We start from the raw sequence: 18185 nt of genomic DNA on the forward strand, positions 1-18185 counted from the left end.
AGGGATACACAATAAATCAATCCACCTACTGGGCCAGCCACAAACAGTTTTAAGAAAGAGAGCACTGGAGAATATGGCACCTCAACTAAAATTCCTTGGTCCCATGAATGAATTACCTGACAAAGCAAACCAAAACAAAAAAAAAGCCTTGCTCTTATAGCCATGAACAACAGTCTAAGAAACGAAAAAAAAACTCGCACAAATACCAAAACAGGCAGAGGCAAATCTCTTGTTCTAGGCAAACTGGTTATTTTTGTTGAGATTGGATTGTGCTGGCCTGATATAAAGTAACAACTGAACATTCTGTTTTTGGATTAGGACATCAATCCCTTCAATAAATTACCAGAGAAAACTTGAAGGGTTGGGCTTGAGAAAAGCAGGAGGAAGTATAAAAGTGACTGTGATCTTGGTGATTCAAAACGAATTGCAATACACACCAAAAGCAATTACAGACGTCAATGGAAAGTCATTTTACATAACTTTACATTGGACATTTACGGACATGTTATGCCTTTTTCTCAGATTTTAATCATGCTCCATCAAGATACTGAAGAAATGCACATGGGTCTGGTAGGCCTGCTCTCAAATGCAGAAAATAACCTCTAATTTCAGTCTTTATTATTTTAACCTGGAGCCTGTAGCACATACACTTATAAAATCAAATGTGTTGGTGTCGCGTTTTACATAAAGGCATTTGCTCTTCAATCCCAAATACAATTAAAATTTGAAATATTTCAACTCTTAGGTCACAAGTTTATTATGAAAAACAACAAGTAGCAGACCTCTGACATGATTCCTTAAAGAGGAAAGAATGAATGATTTGATTCATACAACTAAACAGATATGGATACAAAGACAAAATAAGGGAAAAACATTAGAGACAGAAATTAAATTAAACAGTATTCCCTGAAACAAGATTTCAGTACTCTCACAAATAAAGAGGCCTTTGTACTTCCGAATGTTCTTTTAAGCTCCATTGATTGTTTACTGCTATTTTTTTGTTATCTACAAGTCATGCTTAGTAACGCTATAGCTAAAAGAAAAATTATCACGAGGTGCAGTTTTTAATGTTTACATCTTTATCTCTGCAATCTCTGGAACAAAGCAAAAGTAACTTGTCTACAAACAGGCCTAGGCTCAAACCATGGCTCTTAACCCATAACTTTCACACATCAGCATGCATTGATGAACCGGTGCTCAAAAAGAACAATGTGATATTTGCAGACTGTGGTTTGTACTTATTATGGCACGTCTTTTGGTCCGTGAAGGCAGGTTTCTGAATGTTTGAGACTCTTCTTTGTAATTGAAGTTACTGTTGCTCTTCCAATTTTGAGAGGTCAACTTTTAATTCATGGCAATACTGTACATAAGATTTTACAGGAAGTAATCCGGGGTACGGCGGGTAACGTGTGGTTCACCTCTGCGAGGTGCTGGATCAAACTGCAGGCTATCAAAGTGGGAAAAACAAACATTTTATGAATGATAAAATGTACAGACCATAAGTAAAACTTAAAATTAGTTGCTTCAAATACTTCAAGGAGAATGATGCAAATATTATTCTGACTGTTACAAGCCCCAAATCTGACCATGTGGCATTATGATGTTAGACTGGGAAACAAGTAAACAAGGGGAAAAAAATGCCTCATTCCTTCCATCCCAAAAGCAAGAGCAACGTTTACGTGGAAATACATGTACTCAAATCTAACAAACAACGTCAAGCCATGTGGATGTTTAGGTTAAAAGTTCCACTAATCCAAATTCTGAAAGAAGTACCAATTAATTCAGGAGTCTTGGGCCAAAAAAAGGAAACGAGGGGGAAGCAAATTGGGTGGGTATGGAGATGGGCATGCCAAATGGCTATGGGCTGCAATTCCTAGAAAGGAGTAGCCAGCAAAGAGTGTGTGAGTCATAACACCATAATGTTTAGCTTTAATGTAAGTGGTGATTGATTCCCCACCCCGCCCCCGCAGTAGTGAGCAAGTAAGGAACAACGGCACCCGAAGTCACAATTCTCAGACAAAGATACATTGGAGGTATCTTAATGTAAAAATTAGCCCTCCCACAGCTGTGCTTTGGGGAACACAAGAAAAAACAACTATGGAACTAAATTAAAGGTATTGAAACTGTTAGCTGGTGAGCAAGTTTGCAATTCAAAATAGTATTTAGTATATTCAAAATCATCTCAGCTTTCACCCAGGGAGTGTCCATTCTCTTACACAACTTACACCTTAATCAAAACGGGTAATTCAAAATTCACAATGGATTAAAAATTTTACTGATGAAGTAGTCTTTACACAGCTTTCACAAATAACAATATTTAATATTTCAAGTACTTACAAAGAGTATTTAAGAGTATCATCAAGTTCCATTATTGCAGCTTGATTACCACAACGGTAACAGTAGTTTGGAGCACTGAAGATGGTTACTACATTGCGATCGTGACACCAGTTGTAACCCTATTGGCAAAAATTCTATTAACATTTTGCAAAATTGATTCAGAGACTCTACTGCAATGCAATAAAAAAACACATGGAATGGGAATGTTCATCTGTTCAACGACTCTAAGCATACACATTAGCAAATATCTTAAAGAACCAAACTTCCATCAGCGGAGGACCACTGTTTGAAACTCCAAATAAACATCAAGAGCCAATGTAGTCGCGTCACTCCTGTTGTTAGACTGAATACATTTGAGGAGTAAGGATTTTTTAAAGACGTTTAAAAACTGGAGACAAATGAGAGCATTGTTTTGAAAGGGTGTCTGCAATTTTGAAAAGTGACCTGACACCCATGCCAAGCATCAAATGTAACTGTTTGAACGAACTGTAACTGAACAGCTCGGAGCTGGGAACAGAATGGGAGAGAGAAGTGTTTAGGTCTTCCCCCAGCTTGGAAGCAATGCTCTGTTCCCTGCAGTCAAAACTCACTAAATCTGAATAAAACAAGTTAATCTTTTCTGCAACAGCTGATATATATATAAACTGATCACCTTGTGTCTCTTAACAAGCAGTGGAAGCATCAGAGGACAGACAACTGAAGCAACCCATTGGCCAACAAGAGTTAGATCAATTCAGTGGGAACAAAAACCACAGAAATCTCTTTCCAGTTTTCCCCTCTGCCCATAAACTATTTACCCCATTTGTTTGCTTGTGCTTGCATGTCTACGGGGTTGGAAGATATAAGGTGATTAAAGCTTAATCACTAGTATTACAAACCAACAATTTACATGAATCTCTAGTCTATTTATTTGTGATACGAACTGATTGTTGTGCTATACAGAAACCAGCTGTGCTCCCTAGCAGTCTAGGTCTGAAAGTCAGGTATTCTGGGGATTCTTGGATACTTTTAAAACTTTTTTTTTCACTTTTGTGATAACTCCAGGAATGGTGTGACTTGATTTCCAGTGCACTATGAGTCAAAATAAGAGTAGAACCATTTCAACAAGTCACATGACTATCCAAACCACAGGTGGCATCTTCAATTCTCAGAGGAATTCTGCACGATCTGGACTGTCCTCATTCATCCGAGATTGTTAGCTTTTACCAGCAGTAATTCATTCATCAAAACTGATCATGGGAAGCTCTCTCCAGTTCCTTCATCTCCTACTTACCTTACTGTTTGAGGTCCTGGACCTGCAAGTCTACAACAGAAAAGACTCCACCCCCCCAAAAAGGTACCATAAAGACTTGACAGATCATTTGTTATTGACTGAAGGGTCTGGTTTCACTTCCTTACATTATGGGCATAATACAACGTCATATCACTTTATGCAAGATTTTCTCTTTGTACATATTAAAATGTTAACATGTGCCTTTTACCTCCATTACTAGCTGGTGAGCCCGTGAAACCAATGTAAGGCCATTAGCATGGTTAAATGTCTCAGAAATATCCTGACCAAAGGTGTAGCCAGCACCTCTAGGAGAAATACCCCAACCTCCACGGTCATCTGGATCAGACCATAACAAGTCACACATTGGACCCTGAAAATGAGAGGTAAAGAAATTAGAACCAAAAAATTTTCATTAGCCACTCTGACAGTAAATACTAACAATTCTCAAAGCATACCTCATGTGGAACTTCCTGAAGGCGATCAAGTGCTCGAATGTGATCCAGAGTATCTATAGAAGGTGAAAGGCCTCCATGGAGGCAGAAAATCTATTGGGAACAAAAAGCAGTAGCGTTTATTTTTAAGACATGCAGCAGTCTGAACACGTATATTACTTAAGCTTTCAAAACTTAACACAAACTTACATACCTATATATAAATAACTTTGCTTGCTTTCAAAATTACAGCAAATGACAATTACATTTTGTTAATATCAGATACGGGTGGGGCCAGTGCACTGCTGCAAGCATTCTTAGAAACTGTAATGAATCGTCCAATGTTGACATGTGAATCACATTAGTTAGAGAAGCTAGTTTAATATTCTTCCTTTCGCGCACAATTATTTAACTACCAATGTTAAGTTTTCAGGCTGCATAAAACACCACTATTACTCAAACAGACTTCAGCATCTGACCTTACATACATATTGAAAAGTTATTCACCTGGCCATCAACCAAGGCAGTGAGTGGAAGATAATCAAAGAGATCTGTAAAATACTTCCACACATTGGCATTTCCGTATTTCCTTAGACATTCATCGTAGAAACCATATACTTGTGTAATTTGTCTGCTTTCATGATTCCCTCTAAGTATTGTGATACGTTCACGATAACGCACCTAAAACAAAATAATTTTTATATCAGTAAAGCCACCGACATTAACATTTAATGTGACAGTAAAAACAAGTGCTGTAATTTCTTCAGTTAATAAACATAGGCAAACTAAGTTCCTCTGTACTTTTTAAAACAACCCTCTTACCCTAAAAATGAAGATTATTTTTCAAATCTCCAAAAGGCAGACTAATTTCATGAAGAAACCAATTTATCAGCATTCAGTTATCCTAAATCACTACACTGCAGCAAAGGCTTGACCGTTACATTCAACTGCAGACATGCAAGTTACTTTGATGTACAGATAATGGTCACAGTTTTAGAAGGCATCAGAGATTAGAAAGCAGTTTCGTTCTAGTGACAGTATACTAGTCATCTATCACTTCTAAACATCACATGGAAATCTAAATAACCCCTTTTTTGGGGCAGGGGGGAGGGAGGGAAAGAAAGAAAGCTCCACTGTAGAGTTTCCATACTGGTGGATTAGACAGGCAACTTGCCAAAAGGAGACAAAACACTAAAATAGAGAATTGGAGCTCTCAGTAAAATCATTCATAGAACAATGAACAGCCATATCAACACACAGTCGCTTTAAAACATCTGATGCATTATGTGTAGAACATAAACATAACATGGAACATGGTAAAATGGCCTGCATCTAAGGTTCCACCCCTCCCTATTATAATGAAATGAGAACAGAAACTTGTCGCCATAACCACATACCCAAGAATTATATTTTGAAAACTCAATACAACATATGAGGAAACACTGCTCCAAAAGCACCATAATACTATAACAAAAATAAATATGGAAAAACAGACCATTATCAAAATGACTGTACAGGCAGTCTCCGGGTTGCGAGCGGGTTCCATTCTAGAGTCCGTGCACAAGTCAAAACACAGCCTATGATCTCCAGTCCTAGTATCCTGAAAACATTGTTTTCAAAATTTTCCTTACTGCACCTCGCTAATTTTTTGCATCTGTAAATGGGAACCAGTACAGATATGAAGGGCCAAATGGCCTCCTGAAACGTAAAATTCTATTTCGTTATACCAATGCTGCACAATGTAATGCAACCAATCGCAAGTACAGGAAATGTGTGTGTTAGGTCTTTAAAATCACACCTCTTTTCGGGATTGCATTCGTAAATCCGGAATCTTCAGTATACTTCAAGGAATTTATGCAGCAACTTAATTAGTAGTGTCAAATCTCCCAAAACATACAGCAAAGCTAACTTCATAGACTATTTGAAAATGTTTGAACTTTAACACTATAAGCAAAGGTTACAGATACCTTAAGAGCTACAAGGAGTGTAACTGTTTCAACTGAATAATAACCTCTGTCAACATAATCTCCCATAAAAAGATAATTTGTGTCTGGTGATTTCCCTCCAATTCTAAAAAGTTCCATAAGGTCATGAAATTGCCCATGAACATCTCCACAGACTGTGACAGGACATCGCACATCTTGCACATTTGACTCCTTCGTCAAAATTTCTTTAGCCTTAAAGAAAAAAAAAATTGAAGAGGAAATTAGTTCAAAAGATACTTGCACAACTACATAAAGCAATGCTCTGAACTGCAAAAATAATGAAATTACAAAATCATAGTCATTTCTCCAAATTTGCAAGGGTTCCATTTCTGAGAAGTCTCATGAATGATGAAATTCACAAATGTGAATCTCACAAAAAGTTTAAAAATAGGCTTAAAATCGCAGATAGATGATTTTTGCCTGCAGATATTGATTTTTGATTATACTATTTTTTGGTATGGTTAAGTGAATTCAAAATTCGTAATTTCTTGGATACAGAGAACAGAGATACATTTTGATCTTTCATTTTTAACAGTTAACTGATGGTTATTACTACTACTATTTACTCTCAAATGGTGAATACCATCATTTTTAATTTTAAAACTTACGCCAGTACACTGGTATGCTCTTCCACTACACCACTCATATCATGAATCCCCATGTTGGGCTGCACATTTTCTCTATAGACACAGATAGAAAGACAAAAAACAAATTTTCCCTGCCAGCAACAAATCCAGAATGATATAAATAAATTCAATCCACCCAACAACCAATTACTCATTCCTTTAAATTAAAACATGGATGCCAATTGCTATTATGTACATTTAAACATTGAGTGCCAGATGCCTTTTTCTTCACTTACTATACTCCAATTTGAGGATTCCTGCATGCAGTCATACACCACAGAAACAGCCTTCCCAACCACTTCCACAGATACTGCACATCTCAACCTTCAAATATTTGATAGTTAAAAGGAGATGATAACTGGCATGAATATTTTTAGAATTCTAAAATTAGTCAGATACAGCACAAAATTGCCAACTCATGAATATTTTTAGTCTTCCACGTTGGCTAAAGTTATTCAATCATGATATGAAGCTTTGCATAGATGCCAACCGGATAATTGATTTGATACTCTAAGAATCAGTTTATTTTCACCCATGGCTTAGTTGATAACATACTTGTACGTCAATCAAAGTTCAGGATTCATGTTTCATTTGAAAGTGTGACTACAGAAATTAAAGTTGGAAGAGTACTGTACTGAAAAAAAGGGGACTTATGCTCAGTGTTAAGGGCAATATTTATCTAAGTCAGCATCACCAGAGATTTTCTAGTTAGGTTATGACATTACTGTTAGACTGTTGAGTGCACTTTTAAGCAACAGCAATAACAGCACTTTAAAGCACTATGTAAATCCATTCTTTTCTTTTCCTTTGCTGCTTTTTAATTCACCTAGCCACATACACATGCCTGTTTTCCCAAAAAGCTCCTACGTTTCCATCACTAAAAGTTATCACTGTGGCCGATAGAAGACAGCTCATCTGAAGAACTGTGAAGTAACATCCTTCTTCCTTTTTGGTACAAAACCCGAACCAGTTCTCAGGAAATCTACCACTAGACGATACCTGAATAAACTACCTCAAAAAAGGTTTCAATTCATGCTAGAGTACCTGAATGAATTGGCATTTCCAGATGAACGCTTGAAGAAAATTATCAAGCTAGTGTCTTTCTGTATTTTACATGCAAGGAAACCCTGGTAGAATTTCCAAATCTAAATCTGAAACATCTCAGCTATATTCTAAACTCCTAAACAGTAGATTCACAACCAGCATGAAAACAATACCATTCCTACGAAAAGTCAACTATGTATCACAGATAAAAATTACTGAGCAAATTTGAAGAAGTTTACAAATTAACAAGTTAGTCCATGGGGCTATAAAAATCAACCATCTGTAAACTAGCAGCTATATGCATTTTCCAATGGCATAACCAATACATAAAACTTAAAGAATCAGCTGATACTTAATAGATCAAGAAACTCAACTTCTAAAACGCTGGAAAATATTGTTCAATTAGCTTATTCACATGCACGGCTAGTTTTACCAGCTTTTAGTTAAATGACAAAATGAAATTAGCACATTTCTCAAGAGGAAAATAAATCCGATTATCCCATCTTACTAGGCATCAATAAACTCCATGCGAGTTGCCCAGAACAAAACAGTCAAGTCTGTCTAATTGGTGTTGATTAACTCTAAAAGAAAACTTAAGACTCATGGCAATTAAATGTAATTATTCAATATTTTACAATTTTCCTAATATTATTGGAATTTATAACTTGAGTACATTTTAATCAGTTGGTTTTAGTAAAAGGCTCCATTTTATTTAATATAAAATATTTAGAGATTCTGAAGGGCCAGGGAAAACTTCATCTCTCAATTTCCAAAGAACCATGTTAAAGGACAGAATTTAGCTTCAGCTAAAGTTCAAGTGTTCTAATTTGGTTACATTATAGGTAAACATATTATACTTCTTTTTCTCCATTATTTGTTTGTACTTAACCTGTTAAAAAAGTGATGGTCTTATAGGGTTGAAAAGAGCTGCTCCCCATAAATGCATAAATTAGAAGGGTTACATTTGCTAGTTGAGATATCTACAAATTATTGGAAACGATTTTAAATCTTTGTGGCAGGCCACTGCATAAGGAGTACTTGGGTTCATATCACTTAGATTTGAAAAACTATACAACCATCAGTTAAAACTCAAGTCCAATCACATTCTTAAGATTCTGATTTGCAGTCAAAAGACTGATTGTGGCAATGCATTATCCAACCACAAAACAAACAACTTATCAGTTTTCTTGCAGTTGATCAGAATCAGTTATGCCAAATCAAAATAATTAAAACAACTGAGAACCTAATTGAGTCAAGCTTCAAGAAGTAGTTACAAGGAAACAGCTACTACCCTAAATATTTAATGCAGCTCAAATTACATCAGTTACATTGATTAAAAAAGAATGGTGAGATCACATTATTCATCAGCTTTTGAACAAATATCATTATGAAGGGTATTAACAATCAACCAGTGAGAACTGATATCACATGTGGATCAGAACCTTTTTACAAATAATAATGCAGCACGAACCACTAGACCTTAACAAACAGAATTATAAAAGCATGCTGGAGCAATGGGTCAAGATGAGTGGTCTCAATATTCCAAAAATAATCAAGATTTCCCAGATGTGGATATCTTATATTCATGTGAAGGCTCCTGTACCAGGTTGAGTAGCAGAATCCTGCTGTTGAGTAGACCAGATCAAATGGAACAGTGTGTATTATGCAGATTCTGCTAATGGAGATGATTTCCACTAATTTACATGAGATTCATTCTTTGCTTGATGGCAGTTCCAGTGTTCTGAAGGTGGTACCAACAGGTTGACTTACACCTCATTGCAAATGACTCTTTTAATATGAGCACTACAGCTATGCCTTCTGTTGGGATGCTGTCCTGTCGTCCAAAAAAAAATTCCTCTGCAGTAGTCAAGACACATCCAATTCAATCCCTATTCTTGTCCTTCAACAAAAATAACATTGTACTCTTGCTTTCTAAGTATCCATTCGTGCAGGGGTGTTCAATATGCAGCCTGCTAATATCCAAATTGTACCTCATTTCTACTTGGATTGCATTTATATGAGCAGTTCATGGAGGTGGTTTTATAGCTGCGATTATGATTATTTCTAATATAGCAGAGACATTTTTAAAATGAGAAACTTTTTTTAAAAATCACAGGCTCACATTTTATCACAGCTGCTCAACCACTTTGGTCATAACTATGCAGCTTAATATGGGCAATATTAAAGTTAAACAAAATGTCAAAAAATGGGATAATTCAATTTTATTAATTTTGGGAATATGAGCTCTGCTGGCTGGACCAGCATTTATTGCCCATCTCTAACTGCAATGAGGTGGTGGTGGTGAATTTCTTTCTTGAACTGCTGCTGTTAATTTAGCAAGGTACACCTACAGTGCTGTTAGAAAGAATTCCAGGATTTTGATCAGAAACAGCAAAAGACTGGCAATCTATTTCTAAGTCAGGATGTTGAGTGGCTTGAAAAGAAACTTGCAGGTGGTGGTGCTCCCGTATATCTGCTACCCCTGCCCTTCTGGCAGTGGTCAAAAGGTCCTATTTGAGCAGTCTTCATTAGGTACATAATTTTTTTTAAACCTGTTTTTTACCTACGTAAAATTACACATTCCACCAAAATACATTTGAGAAATGCCAAGTATCTAGTTTAGAAATGCCAAATTTGCATCCTGCAGCCCTCAAAACATTTTAGTCCAGGAAGTTTCTTATATAAAAAAAGCTCTGATTCAAAAATAGGTTGCCAATCCCATCACTACAAGAGAGAAAAACATCTAGACATGCTTGCATTTTTGATCTTGCTTAAATAGTAACCTCATTTTAAAAGGACACAAAACTTCAAAATAATAGTGATTCGATCATATTCCTTCGAAGTTGATAAAATTAAATGGGGTGGTGGCTAAGTGGTTAGCACTGTGGGCCTCTCAGCACCAGGGATCCTGGCTCGATTCCACCCTTGGGCGACTGCGTGTGGAATTTGCACATTCTCCCCATGTCTGCGTGGGTTTCCTCCCACAGTCCAAAGATGTGCAGGATAGATTGATTGGTCATGCTAAATTGCCTGTCGTCTTCAAGGATATGTAGATTATGAGAGTTATAGGGGTTTGGTCTGGGTAGGACGCTCTGTGGGTCGGTGTGGACTTGTTGGGCCAAAGGGGCTGTTTCTACACTGTAGGGGATCAAGTTACCAAAATAAGTAGTTTACTTCAATTAATGTTCATCATTGATACAAGCTCCTGATTCAAAGGCCTTTTAAATCATGCATGCAATTAGCATTAACTTGGCCCAGCATAAAAAGCAGCACAGGCCCACATTTTATCACTGCTGTTCAACCACTTTGGTTACCTTTCAGTCATGCTGCAAACAATCTATTATTTCAGCCCCATGACACAGTTATGCAACCAGCTGAGGGTTTGCTCTGACACCACATTATTTAAAATTGGAGGTAACTTGACGACATGGATTCAAAGACAACTCCATGTAGTGTTTCTTCAGGAAGTATGGATTGGAAATATGTGTGGAGCAATTCATCAAGTCTCAGGATTCCACAAAGCAATCTGCATGTTAAATTACTTAAGGCGGTCAGTTTAAAGTGGATGAACGTGATTGCCAACTCGCACACTTCACGATGAGAAGCAGACAAGGTATTTATTTAACATCTCTACAAAATGTAGCACCTCTTGGGTTGAAGTCTAAAATCCACATGCACGACACAGCAGGACAAAATTCCTCAATGAATGTACATTGTAATCCTTTTGTTTGTGGCCAATTTAAGTGATTGGGTACTTTTCAACGGTCCCTAGTTATAAAATGGGTCAAACTTGTGCAAGTTTACAGTTTAAAGGTAACAATATCCCCAAACCCTGCTGACACCTGAGCAACTTAGCATTAAACTATAACTTACGCGTTCTCCCCTCATTGAGGGATAACATTTTGTTTTGGGGTGGGGAAGATGGAGAGAGAGCAAATGAAAGAGCAATAAATTCATAGTAGACCATGACTTTAGTTTCCACCGCTAGATACAATAATGGTATTGTATTCACAAACACTTTCACAAGTGTAAGCTGCTGTACAAACTGCACTGAAATAAGGACCAAATAGTTAATTTAAGAAATGTGAACATGTAATAATGATGGAGCAAGACAACAGACAAAAACTGGACAAATAGGAGGTGAGTGGAATGGGAAATTTTTAAAAACTTGAAAAGGAATTTACCTATTTGTTTGTAATTGAAGTGCCAGTAATGTTGAAATTATCTATAAATTTCATGAGTATTTCCTCGAAGACCTGAATCACAAAGGAATAGTGACTTGGTAGGCCACTTCACCAAACTGATTCTGAAGGAGGGTCACTGGGCTTGAAACTTGACTCTGCTTTCTCTCCATTGATACTGCTAGACCTCAGTTTCTCCAGCAATTTCTGTCTTTGTCATCAAAATGGTTTAGGACTAAAATCATGGAATGACTGAACCATGTAAAGATAAAGTTATTTCCCCAAAGATTAACAGCAAACAAGTTAGGTTATAAGGTCAATCTTATTATTACACAAAACCCAGATTTTAAAACAATCCAATTCTCCAGTGTCCATGACTGAGCTTGTTCTCGTAATTACTAGCCCAGGCCATAACTACACAGGAAGGCTCACCAGACCTGAAGCATTAACTGATTTTTTTTTCTTCACAGATGCTGCCAGACATGCTGAATTTTTCCAGCAATTTTTGTTTTTGTTCCAGATTTGCAGTTCTTTCAGTTTTTGACATAACTACACATTACCATTCCCAAATGTCAAATAATCTTGACATCTTGAAATTTTTGGAAAAGTATGACATTCCTCTTTATTTCTAGCCTTTATGTCTATAGAGATAAAATTGCTGGCTCAGTAAAACTCAGATTTTTCAAAATAAGCAAAACATGTGTAATCCCAAGCTCTTCACTCTCTCTTGAATTGAAATACACCATTAAATCCAACACAAAGGCACAAAACACTGACTATTAGACAAATTACATCAAAAGCCTCATTTCTGATAATTATCACATTTTAGTAAATCAAAACAACTGATGGAAAATGTCCTGTCTCAACTTCAGTTCTCATCAGAATAAATACTGCCAGTTAAATTAAGGTTCACACGTTTCCTATGCTACATTAAAGATAACACAATGTCAATTCAAATCTGAAACCAATGCAAAGGCACAGCATCTCACCATTTTGAAATTACACCAAACAAAATTTAGTGTTACTTTTTAAAAAATATGAATTTGTATGGAAAAGTAACAGCATTTGGCATACTGCTCTTTGAAGCTACAGGCTTTTACAGCCTTTACTTTCAATGTTTCTAGATGCTTTTTGTAGATGTCAAAGATGGAAAGCAATCATTCCTCTAATATCCACTACCTTGACAAATACGTTTCCTAGAAATTCAGTACACTTGGTAGGAAGTTCTTCCTGACACACTATCAATTTCAATGCTATTGTTAATCTCTCAAATGATCATTAAATTAAGTTCCAATCTTTAGGATTATTTTGATAACCTACATTCATCTTACTTATGGAGAATGCAATACATTTTGTTACCATATGTTTTAACTACAGGCTGTCTAAAAATCTACTTTTCTTCATACCATAATACATAAACAGATTCACCTCTGAAGATTCAATACTCAGATTCAAATTTCCAAGCATAGTTTCTGCTTTCAGAACTTTAGTGACTGAACATTTAAACAGAAATGCCTATTAGCCATCCCAAGTTCCTTTCATAGTTTCCCTTCAATAAATCTTTACTTTAATAGTCGCCTCTATCAATTCAACCTATTCAGTTTTAGTAGCAACTTCCCTCTAATTTATTAATTCTCTGCACATTAAAGGGCAAGTCTATGAATCTTCTATTCCCCTCAACACAGCCTGTCAACCTGAGCCTTTCCATGAAGAGTTCTTTAGGTCTTCGGCATGTGACAAATTTGGTCTTGCCATCTACACATACCATACCGTGAATTACACTACTACAGCTCCACGTTTTGGAATCTATCTTGGAAAAAATTTATTTCTGTCTTATGGCAAAATAGGTTATTTGAGTGAAGAACAAGATGATGTCAGCAGATCACCAGATTTCTTCCCGCCTCGATAAAGGGAATCAAACTGCCAGCGAGCAGAAAACAAAAATTGAAGCTAGCATCAACACCAATATCCCATGTTTCACCTGGGCAGCCACATAACAAATTTACCCACAGGATATGCAAATATGCACTGCAACATTAAAACCAAGTTTTTAAACGAAAATCTGTCCGCCGGAAAGAACATTACCAGAAAAACTCATTTGTATCACTCCACAGATGCTGCCGAACCTCTGTATTTTTGGCATTTTCTACATCAGTTTCAGATTTCCTGCAGCACCTATTGTATTTTGCTTTTGTTATATTGAAGAGTAGCAATGCATGGTACTACAACACTAAAATGCAGCTGATTCCCAAGCTAAGCTTCTGACATTGTAAAAACCGAAAGAACTGCAGATGCTGTAAATCAGGAACAAAAACAAAGTTGCTGGTAAAGCTCAGCAGGTCTGGCAGCATCTGTGAAGGAGAAAACAGTCAACATTTTGGGTCCAGCTCTGAGGAAGGGTCACCAGACCTGAAATATTAACACTTTTTTCTTCACAGATGCTGCCAGACCGGCTGAGCTTTCCAGCAACTTTGCATTTGTGCAACCACATTTCCCACCTTCATAACAATCTAAAATTACCCTTATCTCATTTGCTACTGTACCATCTTTCATGCCTTTATTAATATTCCAACGTACTCATGATCTCCCAAGTTCTACTCCACACGAATACAAGGTCACTAAACACCCTGCTGCCTGTGTTAACTTACATGGTTACAATCATTTATTACCGTGTGCTCACTGACTACAAATGCAATACTGCCAGTGCAAGTCTTGTGGCTCAGTGATACTGTCCCACCCTCTGAGCCAGAGGACACAGATTCAAGTCCCACCTGATCAGCTTGATTAGAAATATCTGGAATATTTCCAGTCTCCATTTATAGAATCTCACTTTTGCTTCCTTAACAGTCTTTGCCCTCTATCTCAGGAATCCCCTTTAGTATAATCTGAATAAACTGAAGGTTGGGTCACAAGTCAATCATTACCTTTTTGCATAACGGAGGAGGATGGGGGGGTGCTGGGGCGGAAAGAGGATAGTCTTGGTTGAACAGCAAAGTGAAGGAATTTCACCATTTTGGTCAGTGAGGAAATTCATATTTGATTTTATTAATCGTATCATTTTCTACCATCCAAGCACAGATACATTTTACCATAAGAGTAACTATGTGTCAATCCAAACATTTAAAACTTATATACACTGGAGAAAACTGGTCAACATTAAATGGTCAACTTCTAAGCTTGACTGCTAGAATTAATGAGGTCAGAAGTAATTTTTGAACTCACTGCTAATTACAGATAGACAGAAAAAAATCTTAAGTCAAAATGACAAAGCCACTCCAAAAGGAATATCCAGTTAATTCAAATTACATATAACTTTCAATCATATTAATGATCAAACAAAATTCATGACACAATTGAACAATTTGATAATGTGATCGAGACTTGCATTCTTAAGGCAGCCAATCACATTCTGACTTTGGAATTCCACATTAGGAGTTGGTGTCAAATTTTTTAGTACTTTTAGATTTAATGTTGTTAAGGACTTTTTCTTTCAAACGCATGATAAACATTGCAGAATGGTAGCAGTCAAAAAAAAGCTGATTTTATTGGTTTTCAAAGTTACTAAGAAAACAATGGACTGAAAATGCAAGCATGTGCATTCCATCCAATGACGTCAATTTGTTGTTACAGCACACACCTTCCTGTACACCATTGTTGCTTAATGGTGTAATTTCAAAAGACTATGACAAACCAAGGAAAGGCATTCGATGGCTAAAGAATGATCTACTCCCAAATTTCAGCCAGTGGTACGAAAATAGTTGATTTACAAAGACGTCAATCATAACAAAATGATTGAAATCTCTCAAAACAACACCTGACATTAGCACCGATACTTCAGTGAAATACCCAAAAGCAACTGTGCTACACAACTTCCAATACAAAATGCCATTTTCTTTCATCAGTTCAATCCATTCAAGACGCTTCTTGCTGCTCTCTGCTGTTACGTACTACTCAAACAGTACACTTTCCGTAACATTAGTTATACACAAAAAAAGGATTAAATACTCAATGAGTAACAGTACTAATATCGCACTTATAATACCATTCTAAGATACATTACAATTTTACAAGATCACACAGAACTCAAAAACGAAAATAAAAATAACAGTTCCAAAAAGGTCTACACTTGAGATATGACATACGGTAAATGGTTAATATTCTATTTGGGGATGAGGCGAGGACAGAGAATGGGTGTATTTAATGGTCATTATTTGGAACAATAACGGGATTTATTTTGCTGGGCTCCGGCTGCTGGAAACTCAGTCCCGGAAGGCGCCATTTTAGGTCGGTCTGCCGTGAAAGCCGACTTTCTGCGGCAGAGAGAAGCCGGCTCCCCCTGACCTCAGAGCCATCGACAAACAAACCCATGTTTCTCGTGCTTTCGGCGGATCATTCTTTTCAGAGCCAGGGTTAAGGAACTCCCAAGTGAGGAAGCCGCGTTAAGCGCTAACCGGAGGCGGCCGACATTTTCCGCCGAGGATCGCGCACTAGGCCGCCCACCGGGGACGGCGACCAGTCACCGAGCCACTCGCCGAGGAGGGTTAAGATAGAGCTGGTTTAGCGGCCTCACCTTTTCACATAGCGTCTTCACTTGGCTTTCGGTCAGCTGTTTACAGTCGTTGAGCTGCTCGATCCACTGGTCCAGCTCCTTGGTGAACGCCTTCTCATCCATTGCTCCCTTTTACCCGAGTACCCGCTGGAGCAACAGGACGGATCTTTATCAAGGAGCAGTTTTATCACCCTGAATTTGGAAAATGTGTATAAGTTTTCCTTTATTTTAAAAAAACTGCCGAACAAGATTTGTGAAGATCGTTGGTAGTTGAGCCGTCGGGAGCTGATCAAACCCCTTGTCTCCCTCCGGCTCTGGATCTCTATCCCACAAAATGGCCGCCGCCCCGCTGCAATGAGCTCTGCGCAGGCGCGTGCATTTCCCCTCCCTCCCCCAACCGGGAAAGGGGAGCATGAAGGATAGCGCATGTGCACGGATCCAACACAGTCGCAGCGGCATAGAGTGATGTGTGGTCAATTATTACTGTCCATGTTAACTCTATCCTATCGTCTAGTGTCAGTGTGCATGGTCACTATGGTCCAATGTCACAATATAGTCTAGTGTCACTGTCCATGTCACTATATGATCTCGTGACAGTGTCCATGGTCACTATATGGTCCACTGTCAGTGTTCATGCCGTTGTATAGTCGAGCGTCACTGTGCATAGTCACTGTATATCTGGTATCACTGTTTAGTCACAAGATGGTGCAACATCCCTGTCCGTGGTCACTGTATGGTTCACTGTCACTGTGTAGACCAACATGTCCATGGTCACTGAGTGGTCCAATCTCACTGTCTATGACCATTCTACAGTCCAAAATCACTCTTGACACTTACTGTATGGTCCAACAGCATTGTCAATGGTCACTGTATGGTCCATTATCACTGTCCCAGTCATTGTATGGCCTGGTATCACCATCTACAGTCGCTGTATGGTCCATTATCACTGTCCCAGTCATTGTATGGCCTGGTATCACCATCTACAGTCACTGTATGGTCCAACATCACTGTCTATGGTCACTGTATAGACCAACATACCAAAGGTCACTATATAGTTCAACATCATTTTCTGCAGTCACTGTAAGGTTCAACACCACTGTCCATTGTTATTGTATAGGCCAACAAGTCACTCATCACTATATGGCCTAAAAAGAATCTAGCCTATTGTCATCTAATGAATGATTGGAAGTAAACTCGACTGAAGGAGTGTAAAATGGTGCTAAACAAAAGTGGTTTAGTCTAACAGACCACAATATAAAATATGAGTGAATAGGTATGTGATTCTATGCTTGGATCATATATGTATTTTCCGGAAACCAGCTCAGCTATGATCAAAGTAACAAACTGAGGGAAGTGGGGGTGGGTTTTGTTGCATGGCAAGTTATAGAAAATTTTAAGGGATGGTGTTCAAAGTTGCAGAGGCCATTAAAGTTTCCAGAACCAAGTAACAGGACAGCGAGTATGGAAAGCGTCAGGAATGAAACTCCAAGCACAACAGATAAGGGGACAACTATGAGAAGGGGGGCAGTGAATGCAGGACTGAAAATGTTGTACTTAAATGCGTGCAGTATATGAAACAAGGTAAATGAGTTTGTCGTGCAGATGGAAATTGGATATGATGTTGTAGGCATGGTGTGGCTGCAAGGGATTCAGGGCTAGGAACTAAATATCCAAGGATATACATCCTGTCGAAAGGACAGGAGATGGGCAGAGGGAATGGGGTTGCCTTATAAATAAAGAAATGAAGTTAAATTGATTG

General features: G+C 37.8%; 1 protein-coding gene across 1 annotated transcript; it reads right to left on the minus strand.

The window, feature by feature from the left end:
• Positions 1-596: 596 nt before the first annotated feature.
• Positions 597-16787, minus strand: LOC125458132 (serine/threonine-protein phosphatase 2A catalytic subunit alpha isoform). The gene is made up of 7 exons (XM_048543036.2): positions 16448-16787; positions 6009-6218; positions 4549-4722; positions 4066-4155; positions 3819-3980; positions 2338-2456; positions 597-1447 (listed from the first exon to the last, which is right to left on the minus strand). The coding sequence occupies exons 1-7, from the start codon at positions 16547-16549 to the stop codon at positions 1375-1377; spliced, it is 930 nt and encodes a 309-aa protein (XP_048398993.1). The 5' UTR covers positions 16550-16787; the 3' UTR covers positions 597-1374.
• Positions 16788-18185: the final 1398 nt, after the last annotated feature.

Source organism: Stegostoma tigrinum, chromosome 13 (genome assembly GCF_030684315.1).
Source record: "Stegostoma tigrinum isolate sSteTig4 chromosome 13, sSteTig4.hap1, whole genome shotgun sequence".
NCBI lineage: Eukaryota > Metazoa > Chordata > Chondrichthyes > Orectolobiformes > Stegostomatidae > Stegostoma > Stegostoma tigrinum.

Coding starts and splice junctions, on each gene's coding strand:
- LOC125458132 (XM_048543036.2), bottom strand. CDS start 16,549: ATGGATGAGAAGGCGTTCACCAAGGAGCTGGACCAGTGGATCGAGCAG. Junction 3,981..4,065: donor TTCAGGAAGTTCCACATGAG/GTATGCTTTGAG, acceptor TCTCATTTTCAG/GGTCCAATGTGTGACTTGTT. Junction 1,448..2,337: donor GATACTCTTAAATACTCTTT/GTAAGTACTTGA, acceptor CCACTTTGATAG/CCTGCAGTTTGATCCAGCAC.